The 11,051-nt window shown below is 56.3% G+C and overlaps 4 protein-coding genes across 4 annotated transcripts in view; 2 read left to right on the top strand and 2 right to left on the bottom strand.

Annotated features, from left to right (window-relative positions):
• The window catches only part of PTSG_03125 (uncharacterized protein), a gene marked incomplete at both ends in the record, with an annotated part of 6,050 nt that extends 4,812 nt beyond the window's left edge, over positions 1–1,238 (bottom strand). The window contains 2 exons of the mRNA XM_004995655.1: positions 360–752; positions 1,023–1,238. Of these exons, the coding sequence (XP_004995712.1) occupies positions 360–752; positions 1,023–1,238 (609 nt within the window). The remainder of the gene's footprint in view (positions 1–359; positions 753–1,022) is intronic.
• A 361-nt stretch (positions 1,239–1,599) lies between these two features.
• Positions 1,600–3,492, top strand: PTSG_03124 (ribosomal protein S20). Its single transcript, XM_004995654.1, has 3 exons — positions 1,600–1,645; positions 2,667–2,822; positions 3,183–3,492. Exons 1-3 carry the CDS (start codon positions 1,637–1,639, stop codon positions 3,360–3,362), a joined length of 345 nt encoding a protein of 114 aa, XP_004995711.1. The 5' UTR covers positions 1,600–1,636; the 3' UTR covers positions 3,363–3,492.
• A 7-nt stretch (positions 3,493–3,499) lies between these two features.
• Positions 3,500–10,850, bottom strand: PTSG_03123 (splicing factor 3b). The gene is made up of 12 exons (XM_004995653.1): positions 10,728–10,850; positions 8,273–10,358; positions 7,972–8,041; positions 7,434–7,685; positions 6,860–7,075; positions 6,434–6,608; positions 5,883–6,052; positions 5,416–5,664; positions 4,887–5,012; positions 4,464–4,568; positions 4,118–4,234; positions 3,500–3,851 (listed from the first exon to the last, which is right to left on the bottom strand). The coding sequence occupies exons 1-12, from the start codon at positions 10,753–10,755 to the stop codon at positions 3,717–3,719; spliced, it is 3,729 nt and encodes a 1,242-aa protein (XP_004995710.1). The 5' UTR covers positions 10,756–10,850; the 3' UTR covers positions 3,500–3,716.
• An 85-nt stretch (positions 10,851–10,935) lies between these two features.
• PTSG_03122 (uncharacterized protein) overlaps positions 10,936–11,051 on the top strand; it is a gene marked incomplete at its 3' end in the record, with an annotated part of 2,281 nt that continues 2,165 nt past the window's right edge. Inside the window, exon 1 of the mRNA XM_004995652.1 lies at positions 10,936–11,051. Coding sequence (XP_004995709.1) covers positions 10,947–11,051 — 105 coding nt within the window. The 5' untranslated portion in view covers positions 10,936–10,946.

Genomic DNA, 11,051 nt, shown 5'->3' with positions numbered 1-11,051 from the left:
CCCACTTCTTTTTTTGAGATGCGCCGTGTCTTCTGGCCGGACGAGACGGAAGGCAGATCGGGGGGTGGAGACGTGAGCTTGCATGGCTGCAAGGGGCCTTTATGTGGCCCGCTGCACCCACAACCCGCGGTCTCGCTGGTAAAGGTGCACCACGTCGTCGTGATGCGAGCGCGGGAAACAGAGAAGTGAGGGCCAGTTGCAGTGTGAATCATGGCGCAGAGCAAGGAGTGCATCGCACATCCTTACCGTCCTCGCCAACAACAACAACAACAACAACACACACACACACAGACACACACACACATACACATACACCTTGAATGCAATTGTGTGTTGTGCACATGGTTGAGCTTGCTCACCTTGCCAGGAAAGCCGTAGACGTGTGTGCTCTGGTCGCAGATAAACGGGCGAACTGTTGGATACTCCCGAATCAGGCGCATGGTTGGCATGACGTCGCGAAACGACTGCAGGCGCTTGAGGATGTCGCCGCAGGTGAGGGTGGCTGGGTCAAAGTTGTCCAGCGTCACAGCGAGCAGCTTCGACTTGTCTGGCAGGAACACGCGGACGACGACCTGCGTCACCACTTGCAGGCAGTCCCTGTGCCCGACGAGGGAGGACCGTGACTCAACTGTGCTGACCACCTTCACATCAAGGTCACCCAAGACTGCAGTCTCGGACACCAGCTCGCCCAGGAAGCGGAACTCCTTGATGACCAGCCCAACGGCCAGCTTGTCATCAAAGTATGGCAAGCCCTGCAGCAGGGGCAAGTGTGGATGGAACACGACAAGGCTGTGAGTGGGATGGGTGTTGGATGTCTGTGGCATGGGTGTGTTTCCCAGCAGGCCATGAATGTGTACAGTTGCGCCTTCACGCGCACACACGAACGCATACACATGAACATTCACCCAGCCACGTACACTTGCACATACTTCACACACATGTACAACAAACACACACACACACACACTCTCTCTCTCTCTCTATCTATCTATCTATCTCTCTCTCTTCACACACACGCGTACCTTCTCCAGGGCGCTGCGCAAGTGCGCAATGGTGTCATTCATACTGAGGCTGAACCCAATGGTGGCGAGGAGTTGGTTGGAGTAGAGCAGGCGGTGCGGGTGCTCTGGATCAACGACCTTGGGCAGCTCATTCACCCATGCCTTCATGCCGCCTGGCCACGGCGGAATCACCAGCGGCTCGCCATGCTCGTCCAACACCTCAACCTCCACATCCATCGGCCCAAACGCAGCGTTTGTTCTTCCTCTCCTCCTCCTTTGTTGATATTGTTCTGGCTCTCGCTGGCTGCCTTGGCGTTGGAGCAAAGCAAGCGTGAGTGTGTGTGTGTGAGTGTTGCACGTTGTGCGTGAATGTCGTGTGCATTGAAAGGAGGACGCCCAAACTTTTGTGTGTCGCGCTGTCGCGCTCCTCGAGAACGCACTGTCGCGCCTGAATTCAGTCGCAGTTTCATTTGTGGTGTGCCTTTTATTTGCAATTTTTCTTTCGTGATATTTTATGTGGGAAACTCACACCTCGCAGAGAATTTGTGGGTGGCTTGCTTCAAGATTCAGTGCATGTGTGCGCTGTGCCTTTTTCCTTCCTTCCATCACCACCTGTCGCTGGCGAACAACCAACCATGAGCGCGGTAAGGGCGGATATGTGCGCTTGTGGTGCTGCTGTCAATGTTGCTGTGTATGCGTCTGTGATTGTATGTGTGTTGATGTCTGTGAATGTGTGTGTGTGTGTTTGTTTGTGGGTGCGTTGCGTACCTCGTGTTGCTGTTTGTACGTTATGTGGATGTGCCCGTCTTCGCTCTTCGCGCGCGTGCACTGTGCACTTGTGTACGCGTGAGGGAAGTTTTCAGCTGCTGCTGCAACCAACCACCGAACGAACGAGCCGCACCAGCAAGCGACCTCAGCCAACAGCCACAGCAAGCAGACAGCCACAGCGAGCCACAAGGCATCGATGCACAGGCGATGATTCAGCGGTTGATGATTGAGTGAGGTGTACCTGCTTGGCGGCTAGCGATGCGGGTGGTGATTTTTTCTGTTGCTGCTTATCATCAAAGTGTCGAGGATGGCCCAAGCACGTGTACCAGAGAGACGTACTTCTGCACCGTCACGTGCGTGGTCAGAACACTAGTGATGATGATGGTGCCACGAGACACACCGACACCACTCGCGCCCGATGCTGCTGCCGATGATGACAACAAAGTGCAAGGCGGTTGAGGAAGTGACAGAGATTGTGCACACGCATGCACAACGGCGTGTGCTTTCGACCAGACACCGATCACAGCGTCGTTGCGCGTGGGTGAGGGTGTCAGTGCACGCACAACCCCCTCCCCCCCCTCTTCTACAACTCTAGCACTTGAATCAGCAGCAGCAGTCAGCCGATGATTTTTTACCTGCCAGACCAGCTGTTGTATCAGTGTCCTATGTGTCGCATGTCCACCTCATTCAAACATGCACGAACGTCGGCGCTGTCGAAGAATACTGGTTCTCACGCTGTTGCCCACCTGCTTCCACACAACCCCTGCTTTCTCTTGCTCTCTTCCCTTGTTTCAAATGTGTTCTTCTCCTTTGTTTGCTGTTCCCCCTCGCCCCTCCTTTTCTCTCTCTTTCTCTCTTTCTCGTTCTCTCCGTCCCTCTCCTTTTCGAAACACACAGCACAAGCAAGGCGTCGAGGACACGAAGCACCACCGCATTCGTATGACCCTCACCTCTTCTTTCCCCAAGAAGCTCGAGAAGGTGTGCGCCGAGATTCTCGGTAACGCCAAGGGCAAGAACATCAACGTCAAGGGCCCCGTCCGCATGCCCACCCGCGTAAGTCTGCTTCGCTGCTGCTCCCGTTTGCAGGACGTGTGGTGATGTCCTGGGCTTGCTGCTTGTTAGCGCTTGTGTTGCAGCTGAACTAGCCCATTTATGGTGGTGTTTATGTAGAGGCACGGCTGTTGTGGCCACTGCTCTATTGGAGTGGCTGTGGTTGTTTTGCCTTGTCGGTTCTTGATTGCCGAACCCAGCAAGCACACACAACACAATGCTTGCGTATCCCCCCCCCTCCAACACACACACACACACACACACACACACACCATGCATACATTCTTTGGCCATGTAATTCACGCCTTTTGTCGCCTTGGCACCCCTGCCGCTTGTGCTGCCTGTAACTTTTGATGTGCACAGAACCTCAAGATCACGACCCGTAAGACCCCTTGCGGTGAGGGTTCCAAGACCTGGGACCGCTACTCTCTGCGTATCCACAAGCGCCTGATCGACTTTGTTGCGACCAGCGCTCACGTGCGCGACATCACTCACATCAACATTGACCCCGATGTCAACTTCGAGGTCACCATTGCGTCGTAGACGGCCTGTTGCATGTGTGAGACCGCCACCATAACCATGTGCGCGGCTGTGTGGTGGTGGTTGTGTGGTTGTTGATTGGTTGTTCCTTCTGCACGGTTCATGTCGGTACAGATTAAACCCTTCAAGGTGGCTTTCAACGCGGACGAGACTTTTTGTGTGGGTGTGCGTGCGCGTGTGCGTGCTTTACCAACGCGATGTTTGAGGAAGTAGGTTCATTCACTTTCACGAGAGAGGGAGAAACAAGGGCAAGGAGATCAAGAAGGGAGGGGATGTGACAACTTGACAAAAGACGCCACGTGAACCACCGCCTGCACCGAATGTAAAGGTGCACACAACGCATACACACACGGACGTCTACAAGACATATTCCAGTTCGCGGCGGCGGTATGAGCGCTTGTTCTCGTCATCAAACGAGGGATAATACGCAACAAGGGCGTCCTGGCAGCCAATGTAGAGCGTGTTGTAGATTTTCCAGTACACTTGCCGCACCTGCCAAAAGTTGGGGATGAAGGGAGAGGACGTGAGTGAAGAAGAGAGGAGCAGAAACAGGACGGGTGTAGACGGGGGACGACGGGGGACGGACAGGGCTGCGTGTCCACACGAACTGGGTCATGATGCGCAACTGACGCACACACACACACACACACACACACACACACACACACACACACACACACACACACACACACACACACACACACACACACCACACACACCACACACACCACACACACCACACACACACACATTCACACCTTTCTTGCTGGGTGAAACAGGCCCTGGAGTGTGTATGAGAGGATGCGGGATGGGCCGAGCGCAACGCGAAGGCCACCAATTGCATCCATCACAGCGTTGATCACGTGCGGCGACGTCTGTGCACACGCAAAACAATACAGCATCCACCGTCCATGTGTGTCAGGTAGGTGTGGGTGAGCGCCCGCAGTCGTCACATGATTAAGGTGCTGCAGTGTGCATGCGCAGACGCTGTTTCGTCGACAAAACAAGCACTTCTAAACAACGATCACGTTTTTGGAACACAGGTGAGCCACAAGGCAACCAACAAAAACAACAGTGACCACGGCGCCTACGTCGCATACACACCTCGAAGATGTTGGGCCAGACAAAGTTGAGGAGATGCGTGAGCGCATCCTCATTGCCAAAGCCATACACGCCGAGCGACATGTGCTTGATGGCCGTGCAAGCAGTCTGCAATGCAGTGATGATGGAGGTGGTGTGAGCGGCGTCGCGGCAAGGTGAGGATATTGGCACGTGTTTCAAACGCAGCCAACGACAACAAACAAGTATGTGACAAAGTGGCAACTCTTCAGGGCGAAACGGCTCGGACACGCACGCACACATCTGCGTACAACGCACACGCATGCACACATATGCACTCATACACACACACACATATGCACACACGCACGCACACACACATACACACATACACGCACGCACACGCACACATACATACACCCACACACGCACGCACACACACACATACATGCAAGGAAACAAACGCACCTGTCTGTGCACGGCGTCGCGGTCCATGAGGGCGTCCTGCAGGAGCGGTGTGACGGCATAGATGTAGTCCTTGCCCATCTCACCAATGTACTCAAACAGGAACGACAGCGACTTGAGCACGCCATTCTGTAAACGATCACATGGAGAGGGAGAGAGGGAGAGAGAGAGAGAGAGAGAGAGAGAGAGAGAGAGAGAGTGTGTGTGTGTGTGTGTGTGTGTGTGTGTGTGTGTGTGTGTGAGTGAGTGAGTGAGTGAGTGAGTGAGTGAGTGAGTGAGTGAGTGAGTGAGAGTGAGAGAGTGAGAGAGAGAGTGAGAGTGAGAGAGAGTGAGTGAGTGAGTGAGAGTGAGAGAGTGAGAGAGAGGCACATGCATATGCACATGCACATTGGGTTTGTTCGTAGGTGAGCGCACGTTTTCAGTCAGACACAATAAGACACGCACATACACAAGGACGCACAGGCATGAACATACACGCACGCACACGCAAACACGTACACAAATGAAAAGACACGCACATGCACACACGCACCTGCACGTTGAGCTCAGGGACGCGGTATTCGTTCATCAGACCAGGGAGGACGGTAAAAGGGGAGCACGTCTCGGCAACAATGGCGATGGCCACAGTTGTGCACACGCGCAGCTGTCGCTCCTGCACTTTGAGGTTGTTGAGCAGGGTTGCCAGCACATCCTGGGGGCCAATGGCCTTGGCAATGTAGCCAAACGTGTTGACGGTTGCGCGCCGAATTGCCTTCTTGTGCGCCTTCAGCAACTCCAGCAACTGCAGGCAGCAGAAACGCACACGCGTCGCGACGGGCAAGTATCGGTGTGAGCAAAAATAATTGAATTCGCATTCGCAAGAACACACTGCATCGTTCACGTTCGCGCGCGCATTACAAGCTGCAACACTACACAGGACGACACACTACCACACACGCGCACACGCACACAAACACACAAACACACAAACACCCAAACACACGCACACATTGAACGCACCTCGAAGCAGATGCGCATCCACTCCTTTGGAGAGACGTATTCGGGGCCGCGATCGGCAATGCGGCCCACGAGGTCAATGCAGTTCTCCTGCACCTTCTCGTGCCTGTTCTTCAGGATGGGCGTCAGGCGCGGCAGCAGGTCCTTCACGGGCGGCTGCATGCGCTCCATACCTGATGTGGCAACGGTGGTGGTGGTGGTGGTGGTGGTGTCAAGTCCAAGAGCGAGGTGGGTTGTTAGAACATGAGTGATGCACAACAGGGTGAGCTTGGATTGGATGAGACACAATGTGCACACATGTGTCCACCACCTTCCGTCCACTTTTCCGTCCACTTCCAACGACCCACACAAGCACACGCAAGCACACGCAAGCACACGCAAGCGCTCAAACACACGCAAGAACACACAAGAACACGCAAAAGCGCTCAAGCACACGCAAGCACACAATACACAACGCAAGCACACAATACACAACCCACGCACACACGTGCACATGTACAATGTAAAATGACAGGCCTGTACAAGACACACCACAACCACGTGATGCTACGCACCAATGACGTTGACGAGGGACTTGAGGGCGCCAAGGATGGAGCCAAGCACCTCTGGATACTCTTCACCAAGGTACTCGTACAGCACAACGCCCAGGTTGTTCATCAGCTTAATCTCTCCGCAGTCGTTCATCACCACCGCAATGCGCGACACGAGGTCGGCCGCTTGTTGGCGCACCTGACGCACGATGTGTGGACACATGTGAGATGTGGTGTCGCTTTGTGTTTGGGGGCGGGGGATTGGCATATCACACATTAAATGCTGGCGAACGCGGCAGCGTGCAGCTTGAACGTGGACCACAGCCCATCGCACCATCACAGCAACACACAAGTAGAACAGTATCAAACGCAACACAAGTAAAGCAGCAGAAACACATGAACGCAGAAGCACGCAACAAAGCACGCAACAAAGCACTAACAGCAACGCACCTTTGCAGATTTGTTGTTGAGGCGCCAGAGGATGGTACCGCAGATCTGTGGGAGGTAGTCGCGCGTGCGCTTCCCAAGAGCGTTGACGACGCTGCCAAAGCCGTTGAGGAGCACATCGTCCTCCGTCGTCTGCTCCTGGAAGGCAAACAGCATGCTCTCCATCAGCTGCCGCTCAAGCTCCTTGTCAATGTCCGCCGCCCCAAGGTTGCGCAGAATCTGCACAGACAGCCAGACAGAGATAGACAGCCAGACAGCCAGACAAATAGACGGACAGACAGCCAGACAGCCAGCCAGCCAGCCAGCCAGACAGACAGACAGAGACAGACACAGATATGGAGACATAGAGAGACGGAGCAACCGCAGAAAGAAGAGCAAGCAAGGAGACAAACAAACATGGTGAGATGCCCGTCATTCTGACAATCAATGTGGCCAGTGCCGAGCCCAAGCATAAAATGCAGCACCCACGAGCACAGATCACAAGATAGTACAAAAGCAACAAGCAATCCCCCTCCCCTCCCCCCCCCCACACACACACAGCAACACAACACGCCCTGAAGGGTGAATCCAAGCGTACCTTGTCGATTGCGTCGACGACCATCTTACGATAGCCCTCGTTCTCGTCATTGAGGTCGTTGACAAGGCGAGACACCATCTCAGGCGCGCCAACCTTGTTGGCCAGCTCCACCGTCGTCTCCACAAGCTGCGCGTAGTTGCGGCGGTCCAGCGACATGCGCACGTTCCAGAAATGCTTGAAAAAGTGCGGCAGAATTTCGTCCCGGATGTACGCGGCGTCCACGCCGTCGGTTCCGCAACACTGCTTCACAACCTGCACGCCAGTGTGTTGTGTTTGGGTGAGGATGAAGGTGGGGGAGACGGAGATGGAGAAGTTGAGTGATGGTGGTGGCCACAACCGTGAGTATTTTGTGCGATTGTGACGGTTTGTGATTATTGGTGATTGGTGTGACTCAGGAAGAGTGTAGGTGAGGACGCGAAGACATGCCCTCCAATAGCAATGGCATCACATGCGACGCTCTGTGCTCGCATACACGACGACACGTTCTCATGTGCCACACGTCAACAACAACGACAACAAGACCACGACAAGACCGTACCTTAAGCACAATCTTCTTCATCTCGTCATCCGGGGATTGGAATTCTCGGATCAAAACGCCCATCACTTCCCTGGGTCAGCACGACCAAAGCACACGAAACGGTGAGGGGAGTGGGCGTGAGAAACAAAGCAACAGTAGAGTAGAATCCATGAAACGGCTCAAGGAACGAGGTCTCGCGCTCGACCAAACACACACACACACACACGCACACACACACACGCACACACAACAGCTCGCAAACGCCCCCTATCACCTGCCCTCCCCCCCGCCCCGGGAGCCAACGTTGCTGGCACCACCCGACCTTGTGTAGTAGTTTGCTGCGTCCGGGTCCATGAGTGGGATGATGAAGCCAATCGCCTTGAGAAACGCGGCGAGGGCCTTGGAGCGCTGCTGGCTGATGCCGTGGTACAGCGGCAGCAGGACCTGATCAAAGGACTCAATGCCGTACGGCGCAGCCGACTCTGCCAGCGCAGCGAGGGCGAGCGCGGTGATGGTCTTGACCTTGGGCTCGTTGTCCTGCAGGCCGTGCTCCACAATCTTGACCAGGTTGCGCAGGTGCGGCAGCACAGCACAGCCCATGAGCACCGCAATCTGCTGCACAATCTTGATGCCCGTGTGGCGCGCCTGCCACGACTTCTTGGACCGGCACACGGCCTTGAGGAAGGGCAGCAGCGAGGGAATGCCGAGCGCAGAGGCCACCACCGCAAACGCGCGCGCAGTGATGTTGCGCACGTACTCATCCACGTTGTCAATGTCTGGACGCATGACGGAGATCATGCTGGCGAGGCCGGCGGCCTTTGCCAGGTTGGAGATGATCTCGCGGCCCTCAACGCGCGCATAGTAGTCCTCGTCAATCAGCAGCGGCTCAATCACCACCAGGATCTTGTGCACATACGGGCGCACCAGGTCGTCGAGCTTGTACAGGATGCGGTCAATGACCTTCACCAGAAAGTGGCGCTCCTGGTCCTCCAGTGACGGCGACATGAGCAGTGGCAGAATCTGGTTGAACAGCGGGCCGGGCCCAAACTCGCGCGCCTTGTCTGTGATCTGCCGCAGCGCCGTCTTGCGCATGGGCGGCGTGCCGTTCTTGATGCGCAGCAGCAGCTTCATAATCGCCCGCTCCTTGCGCGCGTCGGCGTCGAGCTGGCCCTCGTCCACGTCCTGCATCAGCTTGGCAAAGTGGGCCTCGTCCTCGGGCTTGAGCGACGGCAGCGACTCGTCGGCGAGCGTGGGCAGACCCAGGTCGCTTGCCTTGGCCGCCTTGTCCTCCAGCGGGATGCTGAACCCGGCCATGCCACTCATGGGCGTGGGCGTCGAGTAGATGCGCCGCGACGGCGTGCGGATGGGCTGGTACGACGCCGGCGGCTCCAGGATCTTGAACCCTTCTGTCGGCAGCATCATGTCGAGGTCCTCATCGGAGAGCGGGCGGTTGCGCTCGTCCATGTCCTTCTCCCACCGCACGCGCTGCCGCTGGTCGGGGGTCATCGCCCCCATCTGGCCCGGCGTTGGCGTGGCCATGCCCATGGCCATGGGCGTGCTCATTGCAGCAAAATTTGGCGTGGCGGCGGTGGCTGCGCCCATGGCGTCCTTTGGCGTCTCGTCCCACCTGCTCCTGCGGCGACCCGTGCCGGCAGCGGCTGGCGTCTGGTCCCACCGCGACTTCTTGCGTGCAGGAGTGCCCTCGTCATCCCACCGGGACGCGCCCGCGCCGCTGCCACTCTCGGGCCGCACAGGCGTTGCATCCCATCGCGACGCCATGCCTGTACCGGAGGACGTCGACGCGGTGGTCACGCCGGAATCGGGCGTTGCCTGCGGCTGCTCTTTCTGAGCTTCCTGTCGTTGTTGCTGTTGCTGTTGCTGTTGCTGCTGCTGCTGCTGTTCTTCTTCCTTCTTCTTCTCTTCTTCCTCGCGCTGCTTCTGTTGGATCTTGCGCATGACAAGCTTCTGCTCGTTCTCAACCATGGAGTCCTGCATGACGTCTGCGTATGTGCGGTCGTGCGGGCGTGGGGTTGCGTCGGCAGCAAACGGGTCTGCGCGCTCGGGCGAGATCATGCGGTTGAAGCGCTGCAGCTGGTAGTCGGACTCGCGGTCGCGGATGGTCTTCTTCTTGCTGTCAGCAAAGGGGTCCTGCTCCTCGCCCTGCAGGCGAACGCTGTCCACCAGCCGCTGCACAGCGCCAGTGGATCTGCTGGCGCGTTCAAAGTTGGACGCGTCGTCGTCGTCGGCATCCTCGTCCATGGTGGAGATGGATGTGGCAAAGCTCTGCGACCCTGCCACATCGCCGTCGTAGCCACCTGCGGAGGCCATGCTCACGCGGTTGGCATTGTCAGCGCTCTGCGCGGCTTGGGCGCGGCTGGCTTGCATCCGCGCAACCTCATCCTCGATTTCTGGTGGTGGTGGTGGTGGTGGTGTGGTGGTGAGCATGGCCATGGCGGCAGGTGGTTGTTGTGCGTTGTTGTGCGTTGTTGTTATGTGTGGGTGTGTGTTCGTGTGGTTGTGGTTGTGTGGGAGTTGTGACATGTGAGGTGTGTGACAAGCGACGTGATTGTGTCTGGCGAGCACAGCACACAAGAACCAAGACACGAGGTTTGGCTACGCCACAGTGTACAACGAACAAAACCCATGGGCAAGAGAGCCGCTTTCAAACCAAGGCAAGAGAAAAGGCAAGAGACAAGCCCAGAGACAAGGCAAGAGGGAAGCAGCGCACGTTCGCACAGCACACACACACACACACACACACACACACACTCACTCACCATCACGAGTCTTGGCGATGGACGACATGGTGGCGGTGGTGTTTGGTTGTCTTGTGTGCCGCGGTCGTGTTCACCGGTGGATATGCAGAACACCGCTCGTCTAAATGCGCATTCGGCAGGAAACCTTGTGCGAAACATACATTTTGAGACCATTTTATGCTGTCGTATGTCGTAATCACAGTCATCAATCACAATCATCAACCAACAACAACGCACAACATGGAGGCTGTGGTGGTGCCGCTGTTGTCGGACAACTATGGCTACTTGCTGGTGGACAAGGCCACACGAGAAGCAGCCGCCATTGACCCTGTGGAGCCCAAGAAG

Source organism: Salpingoeca rosetta (genome assembly GCF_000188695.1).
Source record: "Salpingoeca rosetta unplaced genomic scaffold supercont1.7, whole genome shotgun sequence".
In the NCBI taxonomy this organism is placed as follows: Eukaryota; class Choanoflagellata; order Craspedida; family Salpingoecidae; genus Salpingoeca; species Salpingoeca rosetta.
The sequence above is the reverse complement of the archived record's forward strand: the minus strand, read 5'-3'. Positions and strand labels throughout refer to the sequence as shown.